This window comes from Candidozyma haemuli (genome assembly GCF_002926055.2).
Source record: "Candidozyma haemuli strain B11899 chromosome Unknown D_2014730914, whole genome shotgun sequence".
NCBI classification, from domain to species: domain Eukaryota; kingdom Fungi; phylum Ascomycota; class Pichiomycetes; order Serinales; family Metschnikowiaceae; genus Candidozyma; species Candidozyma haemuli.
Window position 1 is genome coordinate 622,926 of NW_020289911.1, and position 13,543 is coordinate 636,468.

The following is a 13,543-nucleotide window of genomic DNA, read 5'->3' on the forward strand; positions in this document are numbered from 1 at the left end:
TGCCCAGTCGCCAACGTCACCATCAAAGATATGAATTATTCCCAAAACTGTTTAAGCTTTCTTCTCCGGTAAGCGACGTGCCTTCTTCTGCGGCCGCTGCCGTAAGGAGACCCTGGCAAAGCCCAAATACCGGGCCCAAATTATGGTACTTGCCGAGACAGATCGACCAGATGCGAAAAACCTGGCATAAATTACTCGCGTTAGCCTATTATCTACAGTGGGCTAGATCGGGGCCAGCCGCTTCTTGTCGTTATGTCGCAGTGAAAAATCTACCTCTGGTCCAGACCACTGTTGGATGGCATTATTGAAATATATAAATGGGATGGGGCCTGCTGGGGTTGAGTTTTGGTTTTTACTTTAACAAACATGTACCAGACTAGACTAGCAAGAAAACAGACAATTAGAGAGTTGGCTCCTCCTCCCAAGCTTACCTCGCTTGATAGAGACCAGTTTGACCATATTGCGAACTCTATACTAAGGGCAGTTGAGAAAGGCGACCGTCCAATTGTGTGGACGATATGACGAGACAAGGTTTCTTATTATGATTAACGATAAAAAACTACAGCAGGCTGTAGACGAAAAATTGAATGTGTGTACGAAATGTTTCAATAAACTATTTACAAATTTGCAACCATATCATTGTAAAACATGGCCACAGCTCTTCTTTCTTCATTGTCTGCCTGGACCTCTTCCCACGTCTCTATAAGGCCGTGTGGCGGGAGCAGCTTGGCTTTGACGTTGACGAAGGCCTGGAGCTCCTCGCCCTTGTATTGCATGATTTCACCCAAGACCATTTTGGTGATGTTAGTCAACGCTTTGTGAATCTGCTTGGCCCAGTCGGACCCTTTTCTAAGTGATCTCTTGACCCACTGGTCGTAATTAACCTTGTACCATGCCCAAAGTAACTCCTTGTGGGCGGTATCATGCTGGAATTTGAACCCAATCAATGCAAGCTCAATCATCTTGGAATCAATGTTGGAGTCAACAAAGTGGAGAGTCTTGTTCAAAAGATCCCTCAGGCGGGAAAATGCAAGGGATGAGACTGCCGCCGTCTGAAGTTGTTGGGAACCACCATTTGTATGTTTCAAGTACGAAACGTTGGAGTTCTTGACAAGTGCTAAGATCTGCTTGTAGTCACTCATGTTTGCCTGGTGCATCGTCACATTAAACATACTCGAAAACAACTCTCTGGGTACAAACTTCTTCGCCACGCCGGAATGAATCAAACTCTTGAAAAGCTTCTTGGCCACATTCTGAGCTGCTGAGCTTTCACAGGCAAGTTGCAAAACAACATTTCTGCATTCATACTCAACCCTGTCGTAATCAATGTCTTCCTGTTCCAAAACTTTATCCCAAGACCCGATCTTCTCAAAGAGTTTCAAGCTCACTGCATCTACCCAGACTTTAAACTGCTTGTAGTCGCTAAAATGGAGCATGATATTGTTGATTGTTTCCAAGAAATTGAGGGCGACTTTGAGAACCTCGTAATTTATCTCCCAGGATTCCGAGGCCAAAACATTGATAATAGATACGAGGGTGATCAATTGGTTCTTTCCGAAGAGCGATTCTTCATCCTTATGGAATGGCTGCCCAAGAATTCTGCCATAATCATTAAGAAGACCAATTATTTCGAGTGGGTCCATTTCATTCGCTTTCATCTTGGCAAGAAGGTGGCTTGTTACCTCTGGATCATAAACAACCTTGTAGTAGAATTGCTTATGGAAGTTGAAACTGATCAATTGATCAGGTTTGATCTCCAACTTCGTAGACCTATCGGAAAGAAGAACATTGATGTTTATCACCTCACCAGTTTCTTTCTTGGCTCTAATCGCAAGAGGAACGTTGTATGGTGCGTTTTCAAGACCTAATGCAACAGCATCCCCGTCGTAAAGAAAGCGGCTTTGGGTGACCTTCAAGCCCGCACCATCCGCTGAAACTCTCAAGCAAGGGAACCCTGAGTACTGAATCCACGAATGGACAAACGTAGGGAGGTCAAAAGATACGTGCTCATTGAGTGACGTCCAAATATCAAAAGGTTTTATGGCCTGGTACTTAAATTTCGTGAGCACTTGTTTGAAATGCTCAAAGAATGGTCGTATCGTATCCGCCTTTGATTCAAGCTGAAACATGGTAGCTATCATGTTGAGCAAAACCATACCTTTATCGTATGAGGTCTTCTCAAACATCGTGTCTGTCTTAGCATTCTTACCAGTGTCAACTTGGTTCATGTGCTCATTTAAGCTTGGAATAGGCTGACCGTAGAAGCAGTCGACATCCATGACGGCTTCCAAGTGCTCTGATTTGCCAATATCGTATCTGGAGCTATCTTCAGGTTCAATACCGACTACCGAGAGAGCGTAATCACCCACAAAGGTTGCCAATGCCTCAGTCAACCACATGTATTTGTAATCATCAAAAGATATAAGATTACCTAACCACTGGTGAGTCAATTGGTGAGCTAGAAGCTGTCGCGTTTCAACCCCAGTGTAGGGGTCTTCTCCAATAAAGATACTTTCTTTAATGACATTGATCATGCCCCAATTCTCCATTGCGCCTTCACTAAAGAATGGCAATGTGACTATGTCAAGCTTTGGTAATGGGTATGGTACACCGAAGATCTTCTCCAACTCAGTGAGAAGAGCAGTGGTGCAATCAAGAGCGTAAGTTGCCAAATAGCCGTCACCTTTTGTGGTTGCAAAGCGGACAGGAATATCACCAGCCTTGCTTTCCAAAAACTCAAGGTCACCAATGACAAAGCCGAAGGTGGAAGTAGGCATTGAAGGTGTTTCGTTGAAACTGAATGTAGCCATGTCAGTCATGTCAATGTACGACTGAGAAGCCAAGGGCGAGTTAGAAATCACTTTAAACTTCGCAAGAGCAGTAATGGTAAGGGAAATGGGTGCCCTAACGTTGACCTCGTCAATGCATGGAAATATAGTTCTGGCACCATATGGCTGCGAATGGGTTGCAATGATGTAATTATCCGATCTACCTTCAACAGAATCAGAGTAATTCGTTCTGAAGATACCATAAGTTTGATCTCTATAAGTTTGAATGTGGTTCACTGTTCCCATGTAGGAGATTTCAAGTTTGGGAGACTTGGAGAGTATCTCTTCGGTCGGAGTCTCACATGTAAGTACCACCATTTGCAATTCCCTGCGGTTGGCAATGCTCAATTTTATAGGAGACTCTCCCTCAATAACAAGCTTTGCCGAAAGCACAACCAAGTTCTTGCTATGCAAACGGAACTCGAAAGTTTGTGGAACTGACGTGCATGATGGGTTCTTGGAAAGCTTGATGGTGGCAGATCCCTTGAAGTTAGGTTTCTGGTGGTCTATGGCCAATGAAAGCTCGTAACCGGCGGGCAAAAAAGCATTGGAGATCAGAAGAGGCAGCTGGATGCTGAGGTCCTCGATTTTAGGGCTTAAATCGTCCGTGCCCATGACAGCGTTTGTGAGAAGCGTCTAATAGTGAGAAGGACCAGAGTGAAAAATGTGTTGGAAAACACGTGACATCAACACCAAATTCCCGGCAACACAAGGAAGCCCAATTGTCAGAGATAAAGAAAACGGGCATTCTGATGGTTTCAAGAACCTTTTAAGTATCACTGTCGCCTGTGGTATTAGGCTGTGTGAGCTGCTCTGGTGAGTACTCGCAAAGCCTATTGATACTCGCAGACCACACACATCAACGTACATAGTAGAGGCTCAGACATTCACAGTTTCATACCGGCCACGAACCCAAGCCGTGCCAGTGCCACTGGTACCCATTCCATTAGTCATGTCGAAGCCACACCACGTGAAGGAGCACGTGCAGTAAAAACGCCAATGCCCAGTACCTAAACTCTTAAGCCTTGTCTATCTTTGTCTCCAAAATCAGACAATGTATGTGTGACCGGCAAATTGAAGTACCCTACTCCCGTGACAAGGACGTGACAAAAATGGGATGATTTATTGTGCGGCGTAAAAGTCAGCTGAGATGGTTAGTAACGACGCCAGCCGAGTTATCCCAGCATAAAAACGCATAGGTGAAATCACGGCAATGGCAGAAAATAGACGTGAAGGGCTTGCAAGGCAGGAATGCTCCTTCGTCAACGGTCGCGGCAGCATACAAAGAATGTGCGGTTGGTGAGGCGCCTCCAAACAACAAAAAACGAAGCAGAAGCTAAACTCTAAAACAAGAAAAAAAAAAAAGAACGTCACCTCAAAAACAACCAATCACAGCCAAACGGTGTTCCGAGATTTCATCCAAAACACAAGTAAAAAACGAATCCTCGGAAAACCCTTTTTTGTGGCGTCAAACCGTCTCGCTCAAGGCGCTTCGCTTTGAGACACATTTCGGTTTTGGCAAGTCAACCAGCTACAGGCCGTTGCCAGCTGGAAAAAGAGAACAAAGCGTTTCAGGAACGAATAATCATCCATGGCGAACGTTCCATACAAACCACATCTCAAACAACAAAATACCTCCCACTGTGTAATGACTTCTCCTCATTGTTTTGGTCACCTTCTGCCTCCTTCCTGTTTCTCACTGTTTCCTTGTTTTTCTATACCTGGCGCGCTGGCTCAGTAGTCTAGCACTAATGGCGCCCTGCAGCGATCGCGGGCGCCCATGAGGTACCCAGAGAGAGAAAGAGTGAAGAAGAAGAATAAAAAGGTTTAGAGAGACCTGGGTAGGTAATTGGTAGGGTGTTCCTTCACGTGCCCTGCAAATGACATTCTTCCTCCTTGGAGTGGTAGTACGGCTGAGACACCAAGTGTGCGCAGCCGCCGCGTTCTGAGGGCTGGACATGTTTGTGGCTCCTGCACTGGCCGCAGCCCTAGACACCCTTTTATAAATACCCAGTCATTCCCTGTGACCCACTCGCCCTGGTTTTTTGTATAAATTTTTTTCTAAAAGAACCAACTTCAATTATCATGGGTTTCAAGGACAGAATCAAGAGAACTTCCAGGCTTTTCATCAACGACCCCAATGGCAATGCCGCCAATGGCTCCGCCTCCAAGAGCGACAACCCTGAGATTGCCGGTGCAGCCGAGGAGGCCGAGGACACCGCTGTCAACGCAGTGGAGGAGTCCGACCCTTCGGGAATCCAGGCCAAGGCTCAGGAGGAGGCCAATAAGAAGATCGAGAAGGCTACTCAGGAAGCTGAGGCCAAGACTGAGGCTAAGAGTGGTGTTTCTGCTGAAGCTAAGGATACCGCTGAGGAGGCTGCACCCGTGCAGGCTGACGCCGCTGGACAGACTACTGAGCAGATAGAACCTGAGGCCAAGGAGACTGTCAGTACTTCTGCTGGCGTTCCAACCACCACCAAGGAAAAGGCGGCCCAGGCTGAGAAGTTGGCTGCCGAGGGTGAGAAGGCTAAGAAGGATGTGAAGGACTCGGGCTACAAGAACGAGAAGAAGGACTTCTTGAAGCGTTTGTTCACCAGATCCAAGAAGAATAAGCACGACAAACCAGCTGCTGCTCCAGTCGCCTCTGACACTCCTACCCCAGCTGAGGCAGACACTGCTGTTGTTGCTGTCGAGCCAACCAAGGAGGTGCCATTGAGCACCGATGCTGCTAAGGCTGCCACCACCGTGCCTGTCACTGATGTGGTTGTTGACACCGCCAACAATGATGCCACTGCCGCCGCTACTGCTGCCTCCGAGGTTAAGGAGGCCAAGTTGCCAGAGGTTGAGAAGGTGTCTGACGAGGTTCAGGCTGCCGCCAAGGCCATTGGCGACCTGGTGGACCAGAAGGTTGCCGCCACCAAAGAGGCCATTGAGGCCAAGTAATGGCTGCGGCCACTAGCACTCGTTGACAAGTTATATGGGAATATGGTATTAGTTTATATAGTCGCGAGACGTAATTGTAATGTTTTAATTGTCAGGAAGTGTAGATGTTGGAACTACAAGGAGTTGGGATTCGGCCAGTATCGGTCCTTTACAACGGTATGAGGGGTTAACTCATCGGTGTGATCAATGATCGTCCAAACCTAGAAGTGATGTGCAACGGGTTTCTAAGCCATTGGTGACCCCCCTCTTGGTAGTATGCATCTGCTGGACCACTTGAAACGACCCACAAGGTCCAAAATATAGGACCACTTCAAGCGATAGCCGAAACTGCCGCAGCAACTCTGTCATCCTGCTCAATCGCATTGCATTGGCGAGAAAAAACTGATTATCTCATAGCACTTGTGTTCTGTACTCTGTAGTCGACCGACGCTCAGCGGCAGACCCTGGTTGCTGGTCTCGTTGGGCAAGTGGTCTGGCAAAGTGGTCCAAAAGGGCGGAACGCCTCAAACCGGAATTGGTTCGCCTGTGGCAATCACTGGCAAAAGTTTCCCAATTTTTCTTTTGTTTGATTTCTGTTGGAGCAATGGATTACGTAGTTAGCTTTGGCTCATATCCATCGGCGGAAAGAGGTTCCGACGCAGACCAACGAAAGCAGAGTTCACAAAAGAAAAGCAAAAAATCTCATGTGGCTGGTGAGATGTGGCTAGTTTGCTTGTACATTCCGATGTTTCGTGGTTTTTCTATTCAGGGTGGATGCAAAATTGCTACGCTGCTAGGGTTATGTGGAGATTGGGCTACATCCTCGAGGAGTTGTGAAATGCACAGCGTAAAAACACAACACAATACAGTTAAAGTTTAAAAGTGATGAACAAAAAGTAAAAAAAAAATAAAATGAATCCAATTGGATCCCAAGCCAATTCAAGTTCACCTTCCACCGTCCACCTCCCCCAATCAACAACCCTTTCAGCCCTCCAGGCCTTTCAGGACTGCCCTGGAGGTAGCGGGCCAAATGCGCTGCGCTGTTCTGTGCGATATTGCTTGCTTGACAAATAATGCTGCCCAGTTTAGCCGCCGCGGCTTCTTCTGCCCAGATGGCTGCGAAATCCAGACTAAGCAGGTTTTGGGAACGTAACTCAAAGAAGGTCCGTGTTCCCTTTTTCGTCCATTTCGTCATTACACTATCTGCGGTTTTGGCGATGCGTAGCGAGGTACCGAGAATGAATGATGGTTATTCTGCTTCGGCGTTTCAGGTTTGGCTGCTTTTCTTCTTGCGGAAGCATGTAGAAGGAGTTTCCCGGTGTCCAGGGCGGGGCACGAGTGGATGGTAGAAAACGATGGAGGCAGGCAAAAAAAGGACAAATTTTTAGGGGACTCAATTGACAGGGTGTTGGTCAGTTTGGCGTATTTTTTCTATTTTTTTCTGCCTTTTTTCAGTGTATTTGGTGGCCCTTTCTCTTTCCATTGATGGACCGCAGCCATGGCGTGCTCAAGGCGTGGGTCGTGCGCGGCACACCACACAGTTTCTTTTTCTCCTTAATGATCCCGAGTAACTTCAATTTTTTTTTTTTTTTTTGTTTGTGATTACTTAACCCCCCTTATATATTCCCAGCACCTCCACCGTCGTCCGACCGCCACCACAGTCAGGACATCCCAACGCACCTAAGAAGCTGAGAATCCCATATTATTGAATCTGCCCGGGCGGCTTCTAAGCAACTGTTCTCGCCCCCAGCAACCCGTGTGTACCATACCAGTTGGCAACTAACGACTTCCACCACCAAGTTGTTGTTTTCCGTCTTTGACTCTTCGTTTCATCCTCCCAACATCGGCGACCACTTAAGACACTTACGTGCTGTGGTATTCGCCCCAATTTTATCCGCATTATGAATAATCAAGTATCATCAAACCAGATCAAATTTGAAAGCAAAATGATGGACTTGAGGGTCGGTAAGAAATACCGCATCGGCCGTAAGATAGGCCTGGGTTCCTTCGGTGATATCTATTTGGGCACCAACATCATCTCTGGCGAAGAAGTAGCCATCAAATTAGAGAACGTCAAGGCCAAACATCCTCAATTAGAGTACGAGGCTAAGGTTTACAAGGCCTTGTCCGGCGGCGTGGGCATTCCGTTCGTCAGATGGTACGGCACTGAATGTGACTACAACGCCATGGTTATCGACTTGTTAGGTCCCTCTTTGGAGGACCTTTTCAACTACTGCAATAGAAAGTTTACTTACAAGACCGTTTTATTGTTGGCCGATCAACTTATTTGCAGAATAGAATACATCCACGCTAGATGTTTTATACACAGAGATATAAAACCTGACAACTTCTTGATGGGTATCGGTCGTCGTGGCTCTCAAGTTAATGTGATCGATTTCGGTCTCGCCAAGAAGTACAGAGATCCAAGAACCCATCTTCACATCCCTTACAGAGAGAATAAAAACCTCACGGGTACTGCCAGATACGCCTCCGTTAACACTCATTTGGGTATCGAGCAGTCCAGAAGAGATGACTTGGAGAGTTTGGGTTACGTGTTGATATACTTCTGCAGAGGAACCTTGCCATGGCAAGGTTTAAAGGCTGCCACGAAGAGACAAAAGTACGACAGAATCATGGAGAAGAAGATGACTATTTCTAACGATGTTTTAACTAAGGGTCTCCCAGCAGAGTTCTTGGAATACATGAGGTATATCAAGAACTTAAGATTCGACGACAAGCCTGATTATCCATACTTGAGGAAGTTGTTCAGAGATTTATTCAAGAGAGAAAACTATAGATATGATTACGTGTTTGACTGGACGCTTTACAAGTTCCAGCAAGAAAGGCAGAGAGAGCAGTTTAAGATTGCCGATGGCCAGAATGATCAAAACCAAAACTCCCAATCCCAACCACAACAACCTCATCAGCAACAGCAATCTCAGCAACAACAAACACAACATCAGCAGCATCAATCAGGTAATTCCCAACAACAAAGTCTGCAGCAGCAGCCACAAGCACAGCCCCTCCAAAGGCAGGTTCCATCTTCTTCACTTCCACAGCAGTCCATTCCACAAATGACCGCCAGCCAACAAAAGGCTCTTAATGAGGCAGGAAAGATGCAACACATGCGCTCTCTGTCTCATTTGCAAAGCGGGCGTTTATCGGAGGGAATGCATGGTCAAGCTTATGATCAAGAGCAGGGTGGATCAAGGTCCAACACGAATCCCGCATGGATTTAAGCGACACCTTCTCGTTTCGTTTTGAATTTATCCTCAACATCAGCATTCTAATTCTGTACAGTGCCTTACTGTCCACATTCTTTTAATTATAGTAATTGCATGCATCGTTTATAATTAGAACATAACCATCGCTAAGTATATACACTATTAGTCAACATTCTCTGTGGCTTTGGCGACATTCGACTCCTTCGAACTCTCCTTGTTGTCAACACCATTGTTGAAAGCAGCACCCAAGAAGTCAAAGATGTGCTTACCACCCGATCTGGCTTCCGAGTTCTTGAACTTATCAAGGAACTCAAAAAAGCCCTGGAAAACCTTCTGTTTATCTTCCTCTGCATAGATCTTATCATAAATGTGCTTCATCTTGAATGCGTCCATTTCTTCTTGGTAACGAGAGAAGTCAATAGCGTTGTAGCCCAATTCCTCAAGCTTACCATTGTAGGCCTCGTAAACAGGACATTCCAATAACAACCCCAACGCAGGTGCCTTAGGAATATTGATCTTCGCTGGACCAAAGCAATCGCTGATCCTGGTCACTGGGCATCCTGTCCTCACAACCAATGAGGCCATACAAATCATCTTTCTGATTTGGTGCAACATGAACGACTGTCCGTGAATCTTGATGGAGATCCACTCACTTCCTTCTATAATGAATGGCTTTGAGACGCTTGTTCCCTTCATGAAACGACGAGAGCTTGGATCATTGTAGTTCTTGCCCAAGGTAAAGTTATGGAAGTTATGGGATCCCACGTATTGGTTCATAGCTTCTCTGAATAGGTTAAGCTTCTCTTCACTCACTCTAAACTCACTACGGCAAGTGTTCTCAATAGCACGCACACGCTTCACCAACTCGCCATATTCGGTAACTTCACCGTCCTCATTGAGGTAGTCTAACTTGATGTTATCTTCCAGCGAGGAGTCAGTCTTCTCGAAAACCAGTCGAAGCTGTTCCTCTGTGATTCCAGCATCAAGCATACGTTGTCTTGTGGTTTCCCACCAAGCCTGGTCTGGGTCGTCTCTCAATATTCCTGGGTGTTCCTTTCTACTCTTCTCGATAAGATCCAAAAGACTTGAATGAGGTCTTGGAGGAAGCAAACTGTGCGTAGGCAAAAGGTACTCATAGATTCTAGATGAGCACATCTTTCTGCAATCAAACGAACGGTTGCAACGCTCAATTCCCCAAACTCTGATCTGGTCTGGAAGGGCCGCGTTGATCTTGGCGATGATATCTGGATCTTCAATGATAAGTTTCAATGACACAACATTACCAGCTGCGTGCACGCCCTTATCAGTTCTAGCAGCTCTCATAAAAGAGTTTTTCTTCAAATCGTCAGAGTTCTCCTCTGAAACAGCTCCAGCCTCAGCGAATGCCTTGAACAACACATCCTCAATGGTTTTCAACTTAGGGTCTGGCTGGGTTTGCATACCATTGTAACCGGTACCACAGTAACCAAGCATACATGCCACTTTTCTCTTTGGCTTTCTTTCTGATTTAGGCAAAGGGTTGCCCTCAGCATCTAATCTTGGGCCCCATTCTCTGAAAGTTAGTATATGTTTCAATACACGCAACGGTGATCAACTTACCTACGTCTTGTTCTGATCTCTTTTCGAAACTCTGTTATTTTTGACAGGAGTACCGTCTTCGAGCTTAGTCTTCTTGGCCACAGGTTCTGAAGGTTCACGAACAGCCTCATTCTTGGGTTCCTTAGTGTTCTCTACCGACATTGGACTTGGAGTAGTTTCGATGCATAGAGAAATGTATAACAGCATCGCATAGTGGGTGTACGGGTGTGTTGATAAGACTGTCCTTTTATTGCACCAACTATGGACCTGCTCCGTCAAAAGTTGTGTTTCAAAGGAAATATATTGATCATCTAAGCCAATTCGAACACATTCCGCTTTTTCTATTTGTCTCTACATGGTGGGATAGGCCGTTTCGACAATGTTCATCTGGGGCGGTTGGGTCACGTGCACGCGATGCCTGAAAAAAAAGTACTACTACGAGATGCATCTACATCTCTGAAATCTTCACCACACTAAACTCTGCTTCATAAATGAGACCTTTGACGGAGGAAGAGACCAAGGTGGTCTTTGAGAAACTCGCCAACTATATCGGCAGAAACATATCGTTTTTGATCGACAACAAGGTCAACCCCCATGTGTTCAGACTACAAAAAGATAGAGTATACTATGTATCTGATGCCATTGCTAAGTTCGCCACATCCGTGTCCAGAGACCGTTTGATTTCCCTTGGAACTTGTCTTGGTAAATTCACAAAGACTGGAAAATTCAGATTGCATATCACATCATTGACATACTTGGCTCAGTACGCTAAGTACAAGGTCTGGATCAAGCCTAATGGTGAGATGCCTTTCTTGTACGGTAACCACGTTTTGAAGGCTCACATTGGTAAGATGTCTGACGATATTCCAGAGCACGCTGGTGTTATCGTGTTCTCCATGCATGACGTACCTCTTGGTTTTGGTGTCTCTGCTAAGTCTACCACTGAGGCTAAGAGTCTCCAGCCTACAGCCATTGTTGCATTCAGACAGGGCGATATTGGTGAGTATTTGAGAGAGGAGGACACTTTGTTCACATAGTTTTGTGTGCTTGGATAGGTACTATCAGGTATCAGTGGGTCCATTTCTGTGTGGTCTGCATCACAACTTGTATTTTAGCATAATATCACGATTATAGGAGATGACATTGGCATCCAACTATTGTAGGATAAAATCTAGGACGTTTGAAAAGTTCGGTTCGTATTTGGTTCTATTTACATTAGCCTTCAAAAGCGGTTGCTTTAAGAAGGTGGCCAGGGTTACCCTGGGAAACATTGAAGGAAGAGTTGATGAGTCTTTCGAGCTGGGCTTCGGCATCGGCAACTTCAGGCAAAGCGCCAACGAGCTTCATCAGTTCAACAGAAGTCTTGTCCTCTGGCATGGTGACAACTTCCTTGTATGGGTAGTCTCTGACTTTCAAAACGCCAGCCTCGTTGTAGAACAGCACCAAAGTGCGGGCCTCTTCTGATGTGAGGTTCTGGAGTTCCACAATTGGAGTGGCACCGTTCTTAAGTAGACGCTCTGCGATAACTCTGTCACATTCCCACTTCTTAGAGTATGGGTCGTACTCTTCAATGCCTAATCCAACATTGAGAGACTTGGAGTTTGGAAGAGATTTGCTAAGAGATGCCAATACAGCACCCTTCTGGAAGCTAACATCACCGTTAAATAAATCCAAAAGATAGTTACCCATCTCGAACTCTGTCACATGAATTGGCTTGAAGTCTGGGTGACGGTATTTGGTGTAAGTCTCGGAAACAAGTCCGTTGAAGTTATCAATGGTACAAATAACTGGGAAGTTCTTGGAGTGGAACTGAAGTTGTTCAATCAAGAAGTCAAATGCAGAGGAAGCCTTAGTGAAATCACGACTTCTGGCAAGGAAATCGTACACTGTGTGGGTATCCTTCTTCAACTTGAAAGAACTCTTCTCTGTGGCCACATCGAAATCCCTGCTCAAAGGCATCTTTCTGAAGATTTTCTCGTTGACGAAACGGGTCTTTCCGATCCATCTCTTTGTGAACATGGGTTGTTGGTAAATGCCCTTCTCCTTGTTGAACAAGTAGTCTGAAGTACCATTGATGACGTTCTCTGGCAGCTCAAAATGCAACAAAACAACATCGTTGTTGAATTTAGAAAGGGCAAGAGCTTGAGCCTGCGCGAGCAAGGTAGACTTACCAACTCCTCTCTCACCACTGAGGAAGAATCTGTTATCTTTAGTGTTCTTCTCGTAGTTGTTCAATACGTCCTCCAACACGAACTTGGTGTTTCTAGAAACGATGGAAATTGGTTGCTCAAAAGCTCATGATGCTGGTATTTCTTGAAGATTCTTCCACCCTTCAATATTGGAAGAGTAGTCTGGGAATAGGACACTATACTTCCCTGTTGCAAGTCAGAGGCATCTAGCGAGGTGACTCCCAATGACTCCAAGGGGACAGTATTGGATTCAGATCGAAGCACGTTGACTGCATCTTTGAAACGGTAATGGGTCAAGCCACCCTTCTTACTTTTCTTCTTACCCTCCGTCTTGGTCTTCTTCGCCAGCTGTCTGGCCTCTCTCAACTCTTGACGGCCTTTCTTATTGAGTACATTCAAGGCCTTCGCAAAAGCTGGGCCATGACTCGAGAAGGCCCTTACTTGGGTCTGGAGGAGCCACGTCTGTCTGGCGGGCAACATGGTTAATGTCAACTTTTCAATCTGAGCTAGGGCTGAATTTTTTTCTTCCCTCAACATATTTTGATTTTGGTCACGTGCGCTCCATACAAATTTGCAACCAGACAACACCAGTCAATGATACTTCTACCAAAAGGAACTATTCGATAGGCAGCATTGATTGAGAAGCACTTCGGTGCCTTGGAAGGATTCATGTATGAAAAATGGCAACCTCATGAAGTAGGTATCTCGTCAAGAGCTCTACAATGCCTTCCACTTTGGATACTCAGATGTCGTTCAATTGTTCCCAAAGTAAATCAAAACATTCAAAATTGTTCATGAAATT

The 13,543-nt window shown here is 45.7% G+C and overlaps 6 protein-coding genes across 6 annotated transcripts; 3 read left to right on the forward strand and 3 right to left on the reverse strand. All coding sequences in view use genetic code 12, as the record gives it.

Annotated features, from left to right (window-relative positions):
- Positions 1–617: 617 nt before the first annotated feature.
- On the reverse strand, positions 618–3,443 carry CXQ85_002712 (uncharacterized protein; the record flags this gene model as incomplete). The annotated part of the gene is made up of 1 exon (XM_025486377.1): positions 618–3,443. One exon carries the CDS (start codon positions 3,441–3,443, stop codon positions 618–620), a length of 2,826 nt encoding a protein of 941 aa, XP_025343927.1.
- Positions 3,444–4,913: 1,470 nt separating this feature from the next.
- On the forward strand, positions 4,914–5,771 carry CXQ85_002713 (uncharacterized protein; the record flags this gene model as incomplete). Its single annotated transcript, XM_025486378.1, has 1 exon — positions 4,914–5,771. One exon carries the CDS (start codon positions 4,914–4,916, stop codon positions 5,769–5,771), a length of 858 nt encoding a protein of 285 aa, XP_025343928.1.
- A 1,880-nt stretch (positions 5,772–7,651) lies between these two features.
- On the forward strand, positions 7,652–8,989 carry HRR25 (serine/threonine protein kinase; the record flags this gene model as incomplete). Its single annotated transcript, XM_025486379.1, has 1 exon — positions 7,652–8,989. One exon carries the CDS (start codon positions 7,652–7,654, stop codon positions 8,987–8,989), a length of 1,338 nt encoding a protein of 445 aa, XP_025343929.1.
- A 147-nt stretch (positions 8,990–9,136) lies between these two features.
- Positions 9,137–10,714, reverse strand: CXQ85_002715 (pseudouridine synthase; the record flags this gene model as incomplete). The annotated part of the gene is made up of 2 exons (XM_025486380.1): positions 9,137–10,526; positions 10,578–10,714. The coding sequence occupies 2 exons, from the start codon at positions 10,712–10,714 to the stop codon at positions 9,137–9,139; spliced, it is 1,527 nt and encodes a 508-aa protein (XP_025343930.1).
- Positions 10,715–11,043: 329 nt separating this feature from the next.
- Positions 11,044–11,589, forward strand: NIP7 (ribosome biosynthesis protein; the record flags this gene model as incomplete). Its single annotated transcript, XM_025486381.1, has 1 exon — positions 11,044–11,589. The coding sequence occupies one exon, from the start codon at positions 11,044–11,046 to the stop codon at positions 11,587–11,589; it is 546 nt and encodes a 181-aa protein (XP_025343931.1).
- Positions 11,590–11,767: 178 nt separating this feature from the next.
- CXQ85_002717 (mitochondrial 37S ribosomal protein mS29) lies at positions 11,768–13,221 on the reverse strand (the record flags this gene model as incomplete). Its single annotated transcript, XM_025486382.1, has 2 exons — positions 11,768–12,846; positions 12,924–13,221. The coding sequence occupies 2 exons, from the start codon at positions 13,219–13,221 to the stop codon at positions 11,768–11,770; spliced, it is 1,377 nt and encodes a 458-aa protein (XP_025343932.1).
- Positions 13,222–13,543: the final 322 nt, after the last annotated feature.